Source organism: Canis lupus, chromosome 19 (assembly GCF_003254725.2).
Source record: "Canis lupus dingo isolate Sandy chromosome 19, ASM325472v2, whole genome shotgun sequence".
Lineage (NCBI taxonomy): Eukaryota > Metazoa > Chordata > Mammalia > Carnivora > Canidae > Canis > Canis lupus.
Window position 1 is genome coordinate 18,645,488 of NC_064261.1, and position 21,942 is coordinate 18,667,429.

General features: G+C 39.7%; 1 protein-coding gene across 3 annotated transcripts in view; it reads left to right on the forward strand.

Annotated features, from left to right (window-relative positions):
• The window catches only part of SMIM43 (small integral membrane protein 43), a 37,904-nt gene extending 19,763 nt beyond the window's left edge, over positions 1–18,141 (forward strand). Inside the window, exons 2-9 of one of the 3 annotated variants that reach the window (XM_049097396.1) lie at positions 3,402–3,541; positions 4,617–4,783; positions 7,007–7,063; positions 7,979–8,052; positions 8,459–11,906; positions 12,369–12,482; positions 12,731–12,897; positions 16,639–18,141. In XM_049097396.1, coding sequence (XP_048953353.1) covers positions 11,596–11,787 — 192 coding nt within the window. In that variant the 5' untranslated portion in view covers positions 3,402–3,541; positions 4,617–4,783; positions 7,007–7,063; positions 7,979–8,052; positions 8,459–11,595 and the 3' untranslated portion in view covers positions 11,788–11,906; positions 12,369–12,482; positions 12,731–12,897; positions 16,639–18,141. The remainder of the gene's footprint in view (positions 1–3,401; positions 3,542–4,616; positions 4,784–7,006; positions 7,064–7,978; positions 8,053–8,458; positions 11,907–12,368; positions 12,483–12,730; positions 12,898–16,638) is intronic. The other 2 variants (XM_049097394.1, XM_049097395.1) reach the window with 2 other exon arrangements.
• Positions 18,142–21,942: the final 3,801 nt, after the last annotated feature.

Genomic DNA, 21,942 nt, shown 5'->3' on the forward strand with positions numbered 1-21,942 from the left:
CGGTGTCCATCGAAAGATGAATGGATAAAGAAGATGTGTTTCATGTATACAATGGAATATTACTCAGAATATTAGAAATGACAAATACCCACCATTTGCTTCGATGTGGATGGAACTGGAGGGTATTATGCTGTGAAATAAGTCAATTGGAGAAGGGCAAACATTATATGGTCTCATTCATTTGGGGAATATAAAAAATAGTGAAAGGGAATAAAGGGGAAAGGATAAAAAAATGAGTGGGAAATATCAGAAAGGGAGACAGAACATGAGAGACTCCTAACTCTGGGAAACAAACTAGGGGAGGTGGAAGGGGAGGTGGGCGGGGGTGGGGGTGACTGGGTGACAGGCACTGAGGGGAGCACTTGACAGGATGAGCACTGGGGTTATTCTATATGTTGGCAAATTGAACACCAATAAAAAATTAAAAAAAATTAAAAAGCCATGTAAATAGTAGAAACATGATCTGGAGAGTGACAGATGTGATTAGTGAGGTAGGCAATGAAACAACAGCTGGTTTGTGTAATAACAAGAGGGCCCACAGATCAGCACTGTGTGTTAACTGTGTGTTAATATCATGACTTGTGAAATAATAATAGTTAAGTTGTATTGAGCATTTACAATGTTCTGGGCAATGTTCTAAGCTCTTTCCATGTATTAATCCATTTAATCTTCACAACAACCTGTGTTGAGACCTCCATTTCTCAGATGAGCAGTTGAGTCAGAAAATTGAAGTCACATGCTGGCTGGGATGGAAGCCAAGATTTATTAATTCAAACAGTCTGGCTCTATAGCCCAGGGACTTAATCACCATACTCTGCTACGAGACAGTGCTTATTTCTACGTGTTTTTAAAAATATTAGATATACAGATTAATAAGTATTAAATTTTGACAAGTTGTATCTGTAGTGCTAAGTTTAAACAACTTGTGCATTTTCTTCCCTTTAGAAAAGCTTTAGAGAAAGACTTTTTTATTTAATAGTTGACTGAAAAAACAGAATTGTTTTATCCCTAATATATTTTACTAACTGAAGAGTATAATTTCCACATCTTTGCAGGCTTACTTCACAACTTAATTCATGGTATTTTAAAAAATCACAGTGTGTACAATAGTTTTAGAAACACACTGTTATTATGCATTAATTACTTTACAAACATGATTATCAATAGTTTATCATGGAGTGATGGTCAAACAATTGTCCTTTAAATTAATTTTCTGCTTGTGTTGAAGTTGAGAGCAAATGTTGTCACATTATTTCCTTGGCAGAGTAAATCTGGAAACCTTGTTAGAAAAGCATGAATACCAAACAGCTCTAGCTTTATAATACTGTTGTGAAATGATTATTGTGATGTTACAAAAGATATAAAATAATGGATTGTCAGATACTTGATAACAAAAATGCTCAATATTCTCTATTATTAAATAAGCCTTAAGAAGAGATCAATTTTTGTTCAAGATTAGATGAAAAATAGTAAAGCTATTTTCTTGTGGTGGGATGTAGAAAGCTTCATTTTAAAGCCTGTACAATGGAGTTTTTGTTTTGATTTTTAAATTTGTATTTTAATTCTAGTTAGATAATATGTTGTGTTGTATTAGTCTCCGGTGTACAGTATAGTGATTCAGCAACTCCATACATCGCCCTATGCTCATCACAGGTGTACTCCTTAATCTCCATCACGTATTTCATCCATCTCCCCACCTTCCTCTCCTCTCGTAACCATCAGTGTGTTCTTCGTAGTTAAGTGTCCATTTCTTGGTTTGTCTCTCTCTTCACACCCCCCACACACACCATGTTCATTTGTTTTGTTTCTTAAATTTCACATATATGCCACTTCTTTGTCCATTCATCAATCTATGGACACTTGGGCTGCTTCCATATCTTGGCTATTGTAAGTAATGCTGCTATAAACATAGGGATGCATGTATCTTTTGAGTTGGAGTTTTTGTATTTTGAGGGTAAATACCTAGTAGTGCAATTGTTGGATCATAGGGTAGTTCTATCTTTAACTTTTTGAGGAAACTCCATACTGTTTCTTTAGAGTGGCTGTACCAGTTTGCATTCCTACCAACAGTGCAAGAGGGTTCCCTTTTCACTACATCCTTGCCAGCACTTGTTGTTTCTTATGTTGTTGATCTTAGCCACAGTGGAGTTGTATTTCTTCTAATCTGAAAGAGAATATAAACAGTGGATATAGTTACACTATGTATGAAGTCTTATCCTCAACAGCCCACCTAAGAGGTCTTATTAATACAACCTTTCTCTTATACTCTTTCTTACTTGGAAATAATTTGGGTTTGATCAGAGACATCGAAGTGATATGTGTAGTACTCAGGAGGAGAATATCTTCTTGGTGGCTTGTAGAATTCCTTATCAGTAGGGTCGCTTTTATTTAAAAGGGAATTTGATAGGTCTGTAGGAGATAGGTAGGTGTGAGCTAGCTCAGATTATTGCTTAAGTTTCCTGAATAGCAATGAAAGCAAAGGAAAGAAATCATAACTTTGTTGGGGGAAGAGAGTGTTAAAAGGAGGGAGCACCCAAAGTTGTGTGAACAGCCAACCAGGGCCTTTGGGAACAACAGAGCTATTTAATGGGTATGTGTTTGCTCTGTGGTCAATCTTCCTTCAGTAAATTCTGTGTTGTTCAGTCATGCTTTGTGGAGTGATTTTCTCTTTTAGAAGAACCTGTGCTGTGCTGAGTCCTACTTGTGGTTTGCACATAGTGAAAAAGTGGTTGCTTTTGGGAGCAGCTGATATGTAGGTTATGCGTGAATAATTCTGCTTACTTAAAGGAAAAATGTCATGGCTGGGGGTGAGCAGTGAGCAGTGGTTAACTAACCTCTTCTGTTAATGTGTCAGAAGCCCTTCTGGGAACAAATTGCCTTCTTTTCAAGATAGAAGGCACTCTGGGTTCCAAGCCTACCGTGTCGTCGTGGCAGCTGGGAGCAATTCACACAGATACTCTCACTCTTCCACCACCCCTGGTTTTGGCAGGAAAAATGATAAGTCATTTGAATTTTGGAACTAGTAGGGACATGGAGATAATTATGTTCAATCCCCTGATTTAGGGAACAGAAGCGTAGAGAAGTTAGACATGCCTAATGTTATGGCTCATGCTAGCAGGGGATGGTGAGAATCCAGGCTTCTTGAGTTTTCAACCAGTGTTCTTCCCACAACACCAGAGAACCTAAAGAAATCTGGAGAAGGAGGAAAAATCATACTGGAAAATATAGCTAAGGCATCAGCAAAATGATGAAACTGATATATGGCTGTTTTCCTCTTGTGATAGACTTTTTTTCCATCTGACAAAATATACAAGATAGAAGAAAACATGAGGAGCCAAAAAATATGTAGGTAGCAGGTGCTGAGTTTTGTGTAATGAGTTGTGTGTTCATTTTTCGCATAGGTGAGAAATGGTTCAACCACCAGCTGGGGTAGGTGGAGAAAGAAAATTCTTCATGGTGTAAGTTTCAATCATAGCCCACCGGCTTAGCCATACAACACATGAAGAGATCATGATTATGAAGGGCCACACAGAAGAACCAGGTGCGCAACAGCCTACAAGGAATATGCATTTTCTTCAGATGTCACAAAGCTTCATTTTCATTACTGAGTAATTGCTGTAATAGCATCACTCAGTTCAACCAACAGTACTGTGATGGAGCAAAAGAAAACCTCAAGACAGTATTAGTATTCTAGTACCACTAATTCACAAACACCTTGAACGTTCTCTTTTTACAATGTTTTTGAGATCACAGAAAATAATAGGACAATCTCTTTATTGCTGAATTTACAATCTATACCTTTTGAATTCTTGAAAACTACTTTAAAGGTTGCTCTCTCTATGGTGCCATTCATCTTGGTGTTTAGATGCTTACATTCATTAAACTAAATGAAAGCTCAAAAAGAAACTTTGTCTCTTTTAAGCCAGCAGCTTCTAGTCTGAAGTAATGATTTCATTGGGAGAGGGTGAGGAGGTTCCTTGGCTAGATTCACAGTGGCTTCTAGACAGCTGATACAAAAACTGGAGGGAGGCTTCGGTGGGGAGTATGGTCAGGATTATAAAAGGAATATCCAGATATATTTTCAAGTGGAGGCCTTAGAGTCACTCACCCTCTCACCAAGAGTTTCTATTTAGGTTCTAACCAGTATTGAAGACAACAGGCCTTATGATATGACATATTGAAGACAACAGGCCTTATGATATGACATATTGAAGAGTCAATAATACCAAACCAATACCTTAATGACTGTGGAATTGGTCTCTCTATACAGAAAATCCCAAGGAAAACTAATGTTCACATATATTAAATAGCATTGTGCTTTCTGCATTAAGCATACTTACACTCTATAAGAAATAGTTCTTCAGGGTTATATATGTGTATCTTCTTAAAGCCAATAGCCAAAGTAGACTATTTTAATGATTTAGGTCATATAGTAAAGCTCCTGTATTACTCAAAATAAAAGATACTACAAAAGTGAGATATGCATACAATGAAATATGTATTAATTAGGGATCTCCAGAACAGAACCAAAGGAAGATAGATAATTTATTATTAAAATACATAACTAGGGGAATCTGCTTTACTTAGTCTATTAATTGAATGTTAATTTCATTCAGAAACAGCCTCACAGACATACCCAAATAATGTTTGACCAAATATCTGGACATCCTGTGGTCCAAAAAAGTTGACAAATGAAATGAACCATTACAGAATACTATTCAGCCTTATGAAGGAGGAAAATTCTGACACATGCTATAATAGGATGAACCTCGAGGACATTATGGTGAGTTAAATAAGCCAGCCACAAAAGGACAAATACTGTATGATTTCACCTATATAAGGTACCTAGAGTAGTAAATTGATAGAGAAAGAAAGTAGAATGGTGGTTGCCAGGGACTAGGGGAAAGGGAAATTGGGAGTTATTGTGGAATGAGGACAGAGTTTCAGTTTTGCAAGTTGAAAATATTCTGGAGATGGATAGTCATGATGGTTGTACAACATTATGCATGTGTTTAATACTGCTGAACTGTACACTTAAAAATGGTTAAGATGATAAATTTTATCTTAAGTATGTTTTACCACAATAAAAGGAGAAGGAGGATTCTGGGAAGATGATGGATTACCAAGCACTAAGAATCTGTCTCCCTACCTAAACAGCAATTGCACTGGCAGCAGGATCTGTCTCATATAACTATTTTGGAACTCCAGAGTCTATTGCAGGCTTGCAGTCTCCAGAATCTTGAACATAAATTATGGTAACAGAGATTACAGGCTCTGAGTAACAGTGATTGTGAGATCTGGGTAACAGTGACCATCGACTCTGTGTAATTCCATTTTCCCTTTTACTCCTCTAGCCCACGGGGCTATAACCTTGTGGTGTCTTACCTTCTCCTTTTTGTTCCGTGTACTCATTCAACAGCTGTCTAACCAATTTCCCTGCTTTAGATACCTACGATGGTTTAGTTTTCTTTTTTGAAAACAGTAGAGTGTATAGGGCTGGTACTAGGACTCAAGTCTATTCATTGCCAGTTTGCTTGTGTATATCTAGAGGGCATATTGGATCCCTAGATCTGGGAATGCAGGCCCTAGTTGTTGGGGTCCCCAGATCTTAGAAGCTGGTATTTTACAAGGAATATGGGTTATAGACAAATTCTACTTTTTTCTAATTTCATTTTCTATTGTGGCAGTCCAATTTTAGTCCTATGTATGTGTACATGCACCTGCAAGCCCACAGCTCTGATTATTATCAACTCATATAGAAGCTTGCAGACCTTCCATTAGAGATGACAATTTCACCAGTGCCATTATTGAAGTTGTGCTAAACAAAAGATATATTGCTCTATAATGCTCAATTTTTTTATTTTGCTACATGACATAGTATTGATCAAGTCTAGAGTCAAGCCACAGTCACATTGACTTTTTCTAGTGTTACTGCTAACTTACTGGAAAGAGTCTAAATTAAAGAAAGAATGTTTGGCTGTTAGCACAATCTGTCACTTAATTTTTTTCAATATTGGACAGACTTGGGCATCTTCTGTTGTGTTTTAAGACATTCTAAACCAAGGACATGGTCTAGAATTATTCTTAGTGGTGAATTCTGGGTTTCAAAGGCTACCCACATAGGATGATCTCCCACATACCACTCAAATAAATTTCTTCCTTAGATTTCCCTCCCTCCCCTCCTTCCTTCCTTCCCACTGGAATTCCTAAATGGTTATGTAGAGATTTAAGCAGTTTATCATTTACATTTTACTTATTTCTTGAAGAGTATCTCATTTTGAAGTATTGCAAAACTGAAGTCATTCTTTTGGGATGGAGCAGGAAAAGAGATGAGGGTGTAGAAAGAAATCCTATTGTTGGGGTCTTACAATAACTGTTGGTTAACTTAATATGACTCCTTGAGGTAGAACAACTCACTTTTCTGCTCTTCTACAGCAGTAAACGTTCCCATAAATTTTCTAATTCTGACCTACAGGGTTGTAGGGATTATAAAGAGTGTAAATAAGGGGCAATTCCAAGGAAGCCCAGTTTGTGTCACCTAGAAGTGAACATAATGGTACATTTGTGCATGGGGAAGAAGCAAAGGACGGGGTGGAAGAGGGATATGGACAGTATTGGCTAGGATAATGGGGTCATTAAGAATTGCCAGGATCACTGGGGTAATTCAGGTCCTGATTAGATAGGACAGAGCTTTCTAGGGCCTGGACGCTTCCATAGAGTATGGATCTCATCCTCAGCACATGCAGGAGTGCTTTACAGGAGATTCCATCTGAGCAGAAAGCATCTACCTATAATTCGGTTCTTAAGGTCCAGAACACCTGGAAGGGTATGCAGTTACTTAACAAGCCAGTGTTGACAATCATGGTCAACAGCACATTTTGAGGCCAGAGCATGGCACAAAATATTTCTTCTGTTTCATTTCAGACCAAACTGAGTTAGCCTTAGAAAGATACCTGGAAATCTTTTTTTTTTTTTTTAATTTAATTTTTTTTTTTTATTCTCCTAGTTTTGTCCTTCCTTTGTCTTGCAGAAACTGCTTCCATCCTCCAGGTACCTCCAATGGGTAAGTCCCAGTAGTTTTCACCCAGGGATGGTGACAATAGAATTTTACAGCCCCTCCTTGGTATTTTCTTAGGTCTTTAGACTCTTTAGAGAAGCACATTTATAAGACAAACTCTCCAATTGCTACTTTTAATCAATTCTCATAGTTTTGATGCTTGTTATGATAAAAGATTCATCCCTAACAGAGGGTGAGTAGGAACACAGCAGGCCAAGGGATGGAGAACCCTATTCTGATATACACCATGGCTGTCTATAGGTCAGGACCTGGCGCAGCCCTGGGCAATATCCAGTTGTTTTAAGACTTGTAAGGAGGAAACTGAGAAGGTGAGGGATACATAAAGTCTGATTAAGAGTAGTGGACGTATTAAATGGAAGCATATTTGGGGTCAAATTTGTGGGCAGTGGTATGAGATTATAATGACGTAGCCCTCTGCCTACTTTATCCATTTGTGCACAAGGGCTTTCTTTTTAGATGCTAGAACCAACCAAGCTCTTATATTTGGTATGTGTCCTTTCTGCCCTTTAAAATGCTTGGGTTTTCTTTCTATGGATTTTCATTAATATGTATATCTTGGTAGAGAAAGAGTGCATCTTATTTCTTTGGAGTCATTTATATAATAGAAACTGAGATTTAGATCATCTTATGAGGTGTATAAATATGATCAGAGGCTAAAAAGCATTGAAAGCATCTAATAAGTGTAATACATTATTTTTTTGTTATAGCAACGTTATTTTGAATACAAATTCTATTGAGAGTGACTGAGGATTTATTAGTTAATATTTATAAATCTATTTATGCTGCTTCCATTTAAGATAAATGGAAAATCTAAACAGTTATGGTCAGAAAGGCTGAAATGAGTTTGATCTTGGTTACATAAAACTTTCATCTGTTGACCTTTTTCCTCAATGTCTGCAGGCAAACACTCACTCATCTGAAGTTTTGACCTTGAAGATTTCAAAGGAAGGAGCTGAGATGCAAGTAAGCAGAAGGTATGGGTTTCTTGAAATTTATTTTCTTTAAATTTGACACTCGAAGGAAAAAAAATATGGTCATCAATTTGATGGTCATACACAAGAAAGGGGTACTTACCCTGTGAGGCAGTATATCATGGGAGTTGAGAATGAAAGCTTTGGAGCCATACTCCCTGAGTTCACATCCCAGTTTTGCCACCTGTTAACTGTGTGGCATTAAGCAGGTCACTTAAATTCTCTGTGTTTCAATTTCCATCCTTTGATTGCTTAGGTATTTGGATGGCAATGTGCCAAATGGTATATGCCTTTTCTACCAAACACTTTATTGATTTTGAGTAATATATGCAAAGTGTGTAAGTAATGCTTTAGCAGTTAGTATTTGCATATGCAAGCTGCCATTAACCAGTATACTTTGTACAATAAGAAGATCTACTGGAAAACCAATGGAAACTTACTGAATGGAAGACAGGCAGAAAGCCAAGTTTGGGAAAAGGGCAGGAGTCAAAGATGCCACGGAGGCAGGCAACAAGAGCCACACCCAGGTCACTTCTGGGACTGGTCTGGCTTTCAGAGCTCCTCTGCTACCGGGATGCTTCTGACCTCCAAACATTTTCTCCTGTTCTATCTGCTCCCAAGTTTGAGAGTCCTGGAATCAAGGATGTTTGGTTGAGTTTCTTGCACGGCTCTTCCTGCCCTTCTCCCTGCACTGTATCAGGAGTGGGTAAGAGATGTATTTGACCCTCTTGGTTTCCATAACAGGAGGTGGCAGTGGAAAGCAGTCACTGGAATCCATCCTTCTGTCAAGATTAGATAAAATGGAGAATTCTTACCAGTAGGAACATGTGGTGTTTCTGCATAGAAAAAAAGAAATCACAAATCTCTGCTTTACTTACATAAGACTTCAAATTTTCCTCAGTAGCTCCATGAGCCATAGTATAATGGTAAATAACAACTGGCTCGCTGGCCCTGATTTGTAGCATTTGTACATTTCCAAGGGCAAACACTCCTACTGTGGCCAATTTCAGGCTACCTGCATGACATCTGAACACAGTTGAGAAGAGAGGTACAGTAACATACTATTATATAATATTTTAGCCATACAGCTACAACACATGTACATAACTTCAAGGGCACAGATGATAGGGAAATGTAAAATAATTCAGAAGTAATGAGTTTTAAGTATTTATTACCTTTGTTGTTAATATAATTTATTTAATTGTAAATTTGTATGATCTAATTTTTAATAATAGCTATATTTTAACAAATGGCTTGCAAAATTTTCAAAAAAATTTTGTGAACCAGCTCACCAATGCCTATGAGATGGATCAATAATGTTATTTTTTAAATATATATATATTTTATTTATTTATGATAGTCACACACAGAGAGAGAGAGGCAGAGACACAGGCAGAGGGAGAAGCAGGCTCCATGCACCGGGAGCCTGACGTGGGATTTGATCCCGGGTCTCCAGGATCGCCCCTGGGCCAAAGGCAGGCGCCACCACTGCGCCACCCAGGGATCCCAATAATGTTATTGAGAGAGAGATTTCTTACACAGTGCAAGGCTTGGTGAGAGGCCTAGGACCTGGACATTTTGTACAGTACATTTTTATTCATTGGGGATCCTCAGTAACAGATTAATAATAGTATCTGACATTTATCTAACAAAACATATTCTTATTCAACATCCCATTCATTTATTATTCTCACAACAAACCCAGGGAAAAGGTAAGCAAGGTATATTACAGGTGAGGGAACTGAGAGAACTGAAGTGAACACTGACAGATGGAGTGGAAACTCGATTTGGGTCCCTGAGACTTCCAGTTCACAGCGTATTCCATATCATCCTGTTGCTTTGAATCCTTTCCCACTCTGGAACAGCCATTTATTATGGGCAGAGCAGTAAATAATCTGTGAAGTGTATGTCAGGCCTTATTTCCTGAATTCTGCCCAGGGGGCCCTCCTGTATCTTTACAAATAAAAAAATGAAATAAAATCAGAGGCCCACAGAATGGACAATGGTAATGTGTTGCATTAGCAGTGTTGATGGCCAGACTCCAAGGTGGCCCCATTAGCCATCCTTACCCCTGGTGTTCATGTCCTTGGACTCCTTCACTGAATAAGGAAGGCTACGTGTGTAACTAATAGAAGTGACATCACAGAAGTGATGGTATACCACTTTTTAAAATATTTTATTTATTTATTCATGAGAGACACAGAGAAGCAGGCTCCTCATGGGGAGCCCGATGCGGGACTTGATCCCAGGATCCTGGGATCAGGCCCTGAGCTGAAGGCAGTCGCTCAACCACTGAGCTACCCAGATGCCCCGGTATACCACTTCTTAAGCTAGCTGCAAAGAGCACTGCAATTTCTGCTTTGGTCTCTTGGGTCACTTGCTCTGGGGGAGGCCAGCACAGTGTTGTAAGCACACACACACAGCCCACATGGCAAAGAGCTGAGGCCTACCAGCAACAGCCAGCACGACTTGTCAGCCATATAAGTGACCTACCTGGGAAAGGTGGAAGTGGATACTCTAGTTCCATTCAAACTTCCAGGTGACGTGGCCTTGCCTGACATCCAGCTGTAACCTCATGAGAAACCCCAGGCCAGAATCACCAACTTAAGTTCTACCAAACTCTTGACTCTGAGAGTTTCTCAAACAGTGTGAGAGAACTAATTTTTGTGTTGTCTTAAGCCACTAAGTTTTGGGTAATTTGTTACACAGCAGCAGATAAACTGCATTTCTTTACAAGCTGCACTAGATCTGCTATGGGTGATCTTAAATACAGAGAGGTGTTAGGGACTTAAAGGCACATCTCAAGTAATCGTTTATTGTTTCGTTTTTGCTTTCCACCAAGGAAATTCAATTTCAAGTCAAGGTTCTGAAGCTTTGTACAATATAACTTTTGAAATGCATTTTGTTCTTAATGTTTTCCTAAATGACCTCTTGTCCACAAGAAGAGCACTCTCTTAAGCGCATCTGCAACTCTGAAGGGCAAGGCAACCTGAACTGGAATTCACTGGCACTGTTAAGTCATCTCATCATAGCCCTTTAGACCCCCCACCTTCACTACTATTTCTAATTCTTTTGGGTTTCTGGGCCCTGGCAGCTTTTCCCTTTGGGAAAACCAGGACCGGGGGAAAAATAATCAAAGAAGTTAATTGGGAAGGGAGGGGGCCTAGGGACCCATTGGATGTTGGGGGTGGAAATCTTAAGCTCGTTTGCAAACCACCAGCCCCAACACCCCTTGGGAAACTGAGCCTTGACCCGTTCTCCAGGTGTCCCCGCCCGCTAAATTGGCTCCTAGAAAAATCCGCTCTCCTCTCCAAGAGCTCAGGAGAGGATCTCAGCGAAGCGGGAGGCTCTTGTGCCTGCTGGGAGAGGCGGAGCTGAGATTAACCAGCTCCTTGGCGCGTTTCCTCCGAGCTGGGGGAGGTCGAGCACCGACGGGGAGTAGGCGCCCAACCTGGGGGGCCCGTCCGCGGGCGGAGGAGACCGGCAGGTGGGGAGAGCGGGCGGCAAGCCTTGCGGGCACTGCCACGGAGCGCCGGCGCCTCCAGCATGGAGTGGGAGCTTAACTTTCTGCTCTACCTGGCGCTCTTCTTCTTCTTGCTCTTCTTACTTTTCCTCCTGCTCTTCGTGGTCATCAAGCAGCTGAAGAACTCCGTGGCCAGCACGGCCGGGGCGCTGCAGCCCGGGCGTCTCTCCGTGCACCGGGAGCCCTGGGGCTTCTCCCGCGAGCAAGCGGTGTGACCCGTAAGGCGCGAGCGCCCGCGGGAGGGCGCGGAGCTGCGCGGGCGCCGGCCTGGCTCTCAGCCTCGACTCCCCGACCGCCAGGTCCCAGGGCCAGGCCAGGTTTTAAACTCCGGCAGGTGCGTTCGGGTGTGCGAGGGGTCGGCGGTGGGGCGAGTTCCCTGGCCCCTCGGGGGTGGGGGGGCGGGCTCTGGGCTGGAAGCACGCTCGGTTGCCAGGCTCGGCGGGTGTATGGGGTCTAGGCTGGTGCTGTGCCCGCAGGCACCGACCCTCCGCCTTTCGGGGTGGGGAGCGATGGAGACACAGACGTTCAGCTGTCGGAGCCGGGATGGCTTCGGGCACCTGCAAGCTCTTCCTCCCCGCCCCACTGCGTTTTAGCTTGTCCGGAAAGCATGAGAACTAAATCATTCAGTTAATTCAATCCAGCCACTTCCAAACCAAATTCGATTCCAAAAATCGCATGTCAACGTAAATGTCCAAATTATTGAGAGAGTGTGGGCTCTGGGACAGGAAGCGGGAGGAAACAGTGCACCCCTCGAAGTATGCCAAATACTGCTTTCAATGTCTTTGCGCTTTGCTAGACGCTAACTGGGGTTCCTCTGACCGTGCCCGAGAGGATGCAGTGGCCCTTCTTCCCCGTAATCTCTACTCTTGTAGCCACCGACTCATTGATGCCTTCAGAGTTGCCACAGCAGGTGGATTTAGAATCTGGAACAGGCGGGAGGGTGAGCGTTAGCGAGTCATTTGGGAGATGCCTTGGGGTGGTGAAAAGAGGTGCTGTTCACACATTGTAGGGCAACAGGAAAAAAGAGGACGGGGAGGAGCGAGGCTGTCGTTTCAGGTTGTAAGACTAGACCGTTTGCCAGAAGATTGGCAGGCAGCATTAAACATATTAACGTGCCCTAAGCATCCTCCAGGCAATGTCAGCTTGGGGGAATAACAGTTTCATCTTTCAGACGCTTTTTCTTCAATTTATGTCGTCTCGAGTTCTGGAGTCGAGCTGTTGCCCTGGGTTGGTGCACTGAAGGCCGCCACTGCAGTTACAGCCGGCAAGGAGCGCCCCTGCCCAGAGAGGACCCCAACCACCCGAGTTGGACATTTTCTGCAATGGTAAGCAGGGGGGCCTCCTTGATTTCACTTTGTCCCTGGTTGTAGCTGAACTTCTAAAGACCCAGAGCCTAAAACAGTGAGAGGTTAGGATGGAGGAAGTGGGTGCAATGAAAGGGCTCTCTCTCTCTCTCTCCCTGTTAGAACCCAATGAGCTCTCTACTAGAACTGAGGCACCCTACTGATTCCTAACTGCAAGAATCAGTGTCTATGCAGAGGAGCATAGAAATTAGGATGGGATGTGAGGAATGTTTACAATTATAATAATCATTTTGGAAAACAGTACAGGGGGTCTTGGAGTTAGTTGAAATACACAATGCAGACATAATTTGTCTTCTGTAAGGGAAGATTCTGGTTCAGTCATGTTAAGGTGGGATAAGCTGTCCATGTCATGACTGGATATTGAAAGCATTTATTAATTTTAGGTACAGGGGTCATGTAGAGAGGATAAAAACAACAAAATACTAAGTTTTGCCTAAGTTGACAATATGAAAGTGAAGTGGAAGATTATTTTGATAATTCAAGGGGAGGAAAAATACTGTCATGTTGGTAAATGATTATGGGGAAAATTTTCTGGCTGAGACATTCAGATATTTTCCCCTACTTCTATTTCATTTTTGTGTTTTTAATGAAGCATAGGGATGTGTGTATATATATTTCTCTTTATATAGAAGCATATATGTAATTCTCTCTATATAAATAATTCTATATCTCTATCTACCTGTCTATACTTCTCTTTATCCAGGCCATAGTACGATTTGTTTTGAATTTCCAGTTTGAATCCTGGAATCAACTGCAGTGACTCTATCTTGTATTTTTTTTTTATTTATTTATGATAGTCACAGAGAGAGAGAGAGGCAGAGACACAGGCAGAGGGAGAAGCAGGCTCCATGCACCGGGAGCCCGATGTGGGATTCGATCCCGGGTCTCCAGGATCGCGCCCTGGCCCAAAGGCAGGCGCCAAACCGCTGCGCCACCCAGGGATCCCTCTATCTTGTATTTTGAACAATAGTTCTCTAATTGGTTGAGACCCCTGCAGTGACTTTTAGTTATTGGGTTGGATGATTAATATGGACATTGAAGATGAGTGTGGGAGTAGTTTATTAGCAATTACAGTTGTTTACAAGGATGGAAAACAGTCACTTCATACTTTATAAATAACCAGAAGGCAAATTATTTTAACTACCTCCTTGACTTCTTGAGTTTGTAATACTTTAATCTTCCCAGTGGTGCAGCTGGCATCCAGAGGTTTAAACCTACCCTTACTCTTCTAGAGACAAGACTAGAGAACTCAGGGTGAGTAGTTTGCTGCCATCCCTGTGTAAAGCCAAGCCCTGTATGGTTCTACTGACTCTGCTTTCTGTGAAAGGAGTGGTCACTTTTCTATCTTGTGCCCAGTGCCATTTTATAACCCCCTTGTAATCTAATTATTAGTTGCTAAATTCCCATTTGTCTCAGCCGAAAAAGAAAAAAAAGAATATTTATTCCTGTTATTCAGTCTCTGCTTGGAACTTGGCCCTAAACTCTGAAAATTAAAGTCCCTCTCATTTGCTCTCAGAACTTGCTGCTGTTAATCTCCTGCTTTACCTTTGCTTAGTTAGGCACTCTGCTTTTGAATCTTGGACACCCGTATATAAGCTGCCTTTTTCTATTCATTTATTCAACTATCGTTTTTCCAAAACTCAACAAAGACCGATCTCCTAAATTAGAACTGCTTTTGACCTCACTTTTTTTTTTTCTATCTGTATATTCTTGATATAATGCTCTGACACCCACAATGCTCTAGATTCCTAGTTTGTATGTGTTGGCTGCTCTATCTGTTGACCACATTCTGATCCTGACTATCACTATACCAAGTCTATTTTTGAAGATGGTATGCATGTGGGCTAGACATTAAAACATTTGAAAAGTCAGGAATGTTTAAAATAACTGCTCATTATACAAGTATAACTTGATCATAGAAAATTCTTATGTTCTATTTCCAATGAACAGTTTTTAGGGATTCTTCAGCAATGTTAGAAGCTGAGTTGAATTTCTTACATTATAAGGAAATAGGCCATAATTCAATTATTAGGAAATACTAGTATATTACTTCAAGTTTCCTTATTTCATTGTTGTCTTTAAATTTCAGTTGTTTGAAATGACTTCAAATCTTATTAAGATAATCTTGATTGTTTCTCTGATTTCCAAACCTGTAAGTGCAATGAATCAGCAGTTCCGCTTGGAAAGATAACCATTTTAAGTTGAATGAGAATGACATCACACTCACACCTGCAAAGTCTGAAATGTCTAATAAAGTAGATTCCTATGTTTGAACTTCAATTTTGGGGCACAGCTGTAGATGCAGGACGGATGCCATCTGGTGCAGTTCCACAGAAAAAGAGATAAAATTTACCCAGAGTGTGCCATGCACTGGCTTTTCTGGGAATGACAAGGTGCCAGGATTTGTTTTTGGTTCATTTGCAGGGGTGGAAACTTGGAACTAGGTGAGTAAAATACATGCAATATCTCCATTTATAGCTTGACATTTTGTATTTCCAATTTTGTTTATACTTTCAAAATAAGTGCAAAAGAGTTAACTTTTAAAAAAATGCCCCCCCAAAATAAAAAAAAATGCCCTCAAATTTAAACATTGTAACTAGTTAAAACATTTAGGATAGTGGGAAATGTTTACTTTTTCTAACTCGTAACTACTAAGCTAGGGACTTTTAGAATACTAATGGTACTAATGCAGTACATGGAACATATTTACAGAGTACTGCACTTTGGTTTTAATTTCTATAGCTACTCTGAGGTAGATGTGCTTATTTAAGCTAAAACCACAATTAAAACTCTGGTATCATTAGCAAATCACTGTCAGGTGTCTGTGTCACATACAAGGGAAAGTTAAAAATTAAGCTGCAGATCTTTGAGGTTAATTTTTTGGTGGGGAGGTTTGAATCAGTGGAATAAATTCTCAACTCTACATTTCTTACTGTGTCCACACAAAATAAAATTATAGATTAAATAATGACCTGATTAATTATCTGAGTAGTTAGCATCTTAGTACGTAGGAATGGGGGCAATCAGAGGGCAGACGTGTGCTTAAAACCATAGTCAGAACATAATAGGCACTCAGAAAAATACTTCCTGATGAATTAAGCTAAAAATCCTCTTATTCTCCTTAATAGTAGCTATTTTATGTAATAACCCTAATGATTTCTTCCACTATTGTGCTATATAGACATGGGTAGGTTGAAGTTAAATTTTTTTTAAAAAATTTATTCATGAGAGACACAGAGAGGCAAAGGCATAGGCAGAGGGAGAGCAGGCTCCCTACGGGGAGCCTGTTGCAGAACTGGATCCTAGGATACTGGGATCATGACCAGAATGGAAGGTAGGCACTCAACCACTGAGCCACTCAGGTGCCCCTGAAGATAAAATTTTTTACTTAACTTTTGTTTTATTAGTATGACTCTATGAGGTTACTTGAACTTTATTGAATATATATAGATTCTTCAGGCAAGTTGGGTTTTTTGTTTTGTTTTGTTTGTTTTACATTAAAATGAAATCTTGCTTTCCTATTGGGAATTAAGATGGATTGCTATCTCAGTAATAGAGGAGGAAGTTACTGGACCAAACTGTAGCTTATACATATAAGAATAGTATAGTAGGAGTTTTGTTTTGTTCTCATGTGTCAAGGAGGTTAGCTCACAGATGTCAGGGTCAAGGTAGCCCCTGAGGTTCCTCTGGCTTTTCCCTTAGGTTCCAAGATGTTTGCTGCAGCTCCCCCAAGAAGTTGAAGGAAACTGAAAGGGAAAACAGGGCGCATCATTTTGATTCTGCTTCCTCTTAAAGAGCTTTCTCAGAAGCCTAACAACTTTTACTTACATATCATTGGCTAGACTGTCATATCTGCAAGGTTGCATGAGAACTGTCATTTTTGTAGCTGGACATATGACTGCCTTCGACAAAAAAATCTGAGGAGATCTAAGGAAAAAAGATTGATGGTGGATCTTTGGGGGAACAAACTAGCAATCTGTGCCCTGACTACAAAATACAGTTTTAAAGGAACATGATGATTGAAAGAGAACAAAATTGTAACTCATTCACAATTAATAGTACTCCAAGCAACACTGCTCTGCTCAGAGAGTGAGCAGAGTGAAGACATCCTAGGTTGTTTTCTTGAAACACCTGCCAGGACTGGCTTTCCCAGCCAGCCAGTATGGTTGCCCCACATCAGGATTTCCTAGAAGAGGACCCTGGGAACCTGTACACTTCCTTGAAGGACATAATCTATAGAAGTTTGGAATGGGAGAAAGAATGCGCTACCTTGCTGCTTTCCCATCTGCCTCATGTATCTCTAATTTTCCTTACAGATTTTTGGTAGCGTCTAGTTTGTGTTTGATCCCTGGAAAGGGATCATCCCTTTCATACATAGGAGAAGTTAATCTGTGTAAAGAAAGGCTACTTTACTCCCTTCTGTGACTCCACCACCCATCTAGGAATATCCTGGGAGAAGAATTGCTTCTCAAAGCTCATTCCGTAATCAGCCTACATCCTGCCTAAGCAAAGGGAGAAGAAACACTTCCCACATCCCAAGGCTGTCCAAAAGAACTTTCTGTGATGACAGAAATGTTCTATATTTTCACTGTCCAATATGGTAGCCACTAGCCATGTGTGTCTAGTGAATGCTTAAAATGTGGCTAGTGTGACCGAGGAAGTAAACTTTCATTTTACTTAATTTTAAAACATTAAAATGTGGCTAGTGGCTGTTGTGTTGTGCAGCACAGTACACAACCTTCTTTTTCTTGTGTTTTATAACCACCTGGGAAGGGTTTGAGCCAGTCATGTGCTTGATGTTCCATGGTCTTCATTATTCTACTTGGTCTTTGAACTTGTGTCCCAGGGAAAAGGAAAAATGGAATCTTGGAACTAAATTCAAGATGTTAACTTGACATCTATACATTGTATGTATTTCTGTATAAATGGAATGATCTCCTAGGAATAGGTCCTGTGATTGATTTTTGTGACAATTGATGATGGAAAAATGGTGGTCGTATTGGTCCACTTAACATTCCTAGTGAATATTATGTGTTCCTAGTCAGAGTGAGTCAGCAGGAATCATTTTGCCGTGTTGCACAATTCATTCTGGTTTATTTTTGTAATATTGTGGCTGCTAAATGATTATTCCATGTGTGTTTTTCAAAATACTTAGTGGTTTATATTTTTTAAAAGGCTGTGAAATAAAAAAATATATGTAACTCAGTTATTGTGTGTGTGAATTATTCTTACGCATAATTTTTAAAGAGATAGGATGAGATTAATGGACAGAAGGAAACATTTATTTTTATATCAGATTTTTTAATGGGCATGTCTGTATGTCAATTTATCTTTTAAAAATATTAAATAATATTTTCATCATATGCAGAGTTTGGGTAAAATATTAGGGTGGTAATGGTATTGGGGTAATTTTTTCCTGGTTGTTTTTCTATGCTGAACATCACTTGGATCTTGTTTCTCTACAGTGCCCCGTTTGGGGTTGTCTTTTATTATTGAGTTATAGGAATTCTTGATATATTCTAGATACTATTGATTTATTGCATATATACATTTTTAAAAAACATATTTTATCTATTTATTCATGAGAGACACACAGAGAGAGGTAGAGACACAGGCAGAGGGAGAAGCAGGCTCCTCTCAGGGAGCCCAATATGGGACTCGATCCCTGGCCTCTGGAATCTCGCCCTGAGCCAAAGGCAGATGCTCAACCCTGAGCCACCCAGATGTCCCAATGATATATATGCTTTAAAGCAATTTTATCCTAGTTTGTGGCTAGCCTATTCATTTTCTTAGCAATGTTTTTAAAAGAGATAGCTTGAATTTTGAAATTAGATGTATCCACCTTTTTTTTTAAGATTTTATTTATTTATTCATGAGATACAGAGATTGAGAGAGAGAGAGAGAGAGAGAGAGAGGCATAGACAAGGCAGAGGGAGAAGCAGGCTCCACGCAGGGAGCCTGACATGGAACTTGATCTTGGGTCTCTAAGATGGAGCCCTGGGCTGAAGGTGGCGCTAAACTGCTGAGCCACCCAGGAAGCCCTGTATCCACCTTTTTATGTTTATTGCTTTCTAGGTGCTAAGAGACTTTTGCCTATCTTTAGGTCACAAAAATATTCTATGCTTTTTTTCTCTACTAGAAGCTTTACAGCTTTAAGTTTTACTATATCTGCTACCCATCTTAAATTAATTATTGTGTAGAATGAGATGAAGATTAAAATTCTTTTTTCTACCCATTTCTTGAGAAGACTTTTCTCTCCCCATTAGATTGCTTTGGCATCCTCATAAAAAATAAAATGATCATGTATGCGTGGGAATATTTCTGGGCTCTGTTGACTTCCACAAGGTTATTCTCATCCATTACAACACTGTCTTGATTACTGTCGTTTTATAATCAGTCTTGGTATTCACTACAAAATGTTATCGAATCTGAACTTTAATAATAAACTACTAAAGTCTTGGTCTACGTGCAAAAAGGGGCTCCAGTAATTTCAGTTGAAAATGGTCAAATGCAATAAGAGAACCCCACCCCAATACCACGCTTCTTTTATTCTTGATCCTAGTTCTACCCTGATTCTAGATTTGGAGTAGTACGTGGTGAAAAGGGATGTCCTTGTGTTTCTACTTACCTGCATAACTAGTAAATATCTTTTTTTCCCTGTCTTTAGAATTGAGAGCAAACTACTTTTAAAAGGGACTACATTTTCTACCATATAGAAAGCTAAAGTGATGCAAAACAAAACAAAGCACAGAAGTTCATGTGTTGCTAAAATCTCATCTTTGTTATTAATATAGTATTAACCACAGATTGAATTGCCTGGCTCAGTATTAGGACATTCATTTTGATGTTTACCCTAACCTCAGTGGTATATTTGAATGTTGGGATATCTGATCATGCTTCTTAGAAATTTATCTAGGGTGATTTGATTGGTACCATGACCCATGCCCCTTTTTACTTGCACGCAGTTTTCCAGACACTACTTCTTGTCCTGTACACATCTCAACTTGGAACTCACTGCAGAGTCTCAACCCATTAGAGGAAAAGTGAATGGTCCCCTCCATCTCCAACTATGTAATCTCAGTCCCTCCTTGGAGATAACTGTTAACAGTTTGAGGTATATCTTTTGAAATGAGTTTCTGTGTATTTGCCACTCATAGTTAACCAGTCACATTCATTCATATTTGCATGCAGATACACAAAAGGTTTTTTTTTTTTTAATATAGATGTCAGAGTATTGAGAGTCTACAATTTGCTTTCTTCTCTAATATATTGTGGCAGGTTGTATTTTCCAAAAGATGGCCAGAACAGTGTCTCCCATTTCACATGCTCTTACAATATGATTTAATATTGAGTTGGAGAGTCTATATCCCCTCTCTTTGAATTTGGGCAGGCTTGTGACAACAGAAAGAAATGACACTGTCTGACTTAAGAAGCTAGGTCAGAAAAGCAATGCAATTTCCCCATTGTTTGATGAAATACCCACATTTGGAGCCCTGATTTCCCATTAAGATTGAATTATCCTGAGGCCATCATCATTCTCTGAAGAAGACCATGCGGAGAGGCCCTGTGTTGGTGCTCTAGTCCAGAGCCCCAGCTAATGAATAACTCCCAGTTGAGGCCCTACACTTTATGGAGTAGAGACCAGCCAGGCTCACTGGACCCTGTCTGAATCCTAATTAAGTCACTAAGTTTGGGAGAGTTCATTACAGCCATAGTAACTGGAACATATGTTTTAAAAATTTTCATGAAAATAGAATCATCCTTATTGTTTTAAATTGTTGCAGAGAATCCTCAGCAATTCATTTAACAGATGAGCTATTGATGAACATTAAGTCTGTTGCAAATTTTTCTAAGGTTGTATTCACAGAAGTATTTCTGGGTCAAATGGTTTGGAAATCTTAAGAGTCAGTAGATACAGACAGTCTCCATCCTAAATGACTGCCAGAATATATCAATCCACTCTCCACAGTATTGACAGTATGGGTCTTTTAAAAATTTGCCATTATAGTGAATAAAAAATACAATAAAACCTTATAGGTTTGATTTGAAACATTATGAGGGATTTGTTCCTCTTGTGTTTGTTTTGTTTTAAGGGTGGCAAGGGGCAGAAAGAGAGAGAAAGAGAGGGAGAAAATATTAAGGAGGCTCCATGCCCAGCATGAACTTAACATGTGGTTCTATCTCACCACCCTGAGATCATGACCTGAACCAAAATTAAGAGTCAGATGCTTAACTGATGAGCCACCCAGGCACCCCTGTTTCTCATGTTTTATGTTTATTGGCCACTTTAATTTCTTCTTCTCTATATGTCTATTCAAATCCTTTACCCATTTTTAATAGGTTGTTTATATATATAGTACAGATATATAATGGCTATAATACAGATATATAATGAATATTTCAAATGGCCATAGATATAAAATAATTAAATATATATATACAGTTATTAGTCACTTGTCAGTTGAAAGCTAAAATTGTTTTCTCCTGGTGAGTTGTGTATGTTTTAACTTTGTTTTATTTGTTTATTTTATTTATTTATTATTTTTCAAATTTTTATTTAAATTCTAGTTATTGACATAGAGTATAATATTGGTTTCCACAGTAGAATTTAGTGATTCATCACTTACATATAACACCCAGTATCATGAGAGCCCTCCTCAATACCCATCTCCTTCCATCAACCCTCAGTTTGTTTCCTATAGCTAAGTCTCCTATAGTGTTCTTCTTCCTTCCTTCTTTTCCTTTCTTTTTTTTTCTCCTTCCTTCCTCCCTCCCTCCCTTCCTTCCCCTCCCTTTTTCTTTCTTTCTCCCTTCCTTCTTCCCTCCCTCTCTCCCTCCCTTCCTTCCTTCCTTCCTTCCTTCCTTCCTTCCTTCCTTCCTTCCTTCCTTCCTTCCTTCCTTCCTTCCTTCTCATATGTTCATCTGATTTATTTCCTAAATTCCACATATGAGTGAAATCATCTGCCTCTCTCTGACTGACTTATTTTGCTTAGCATAATATACTCT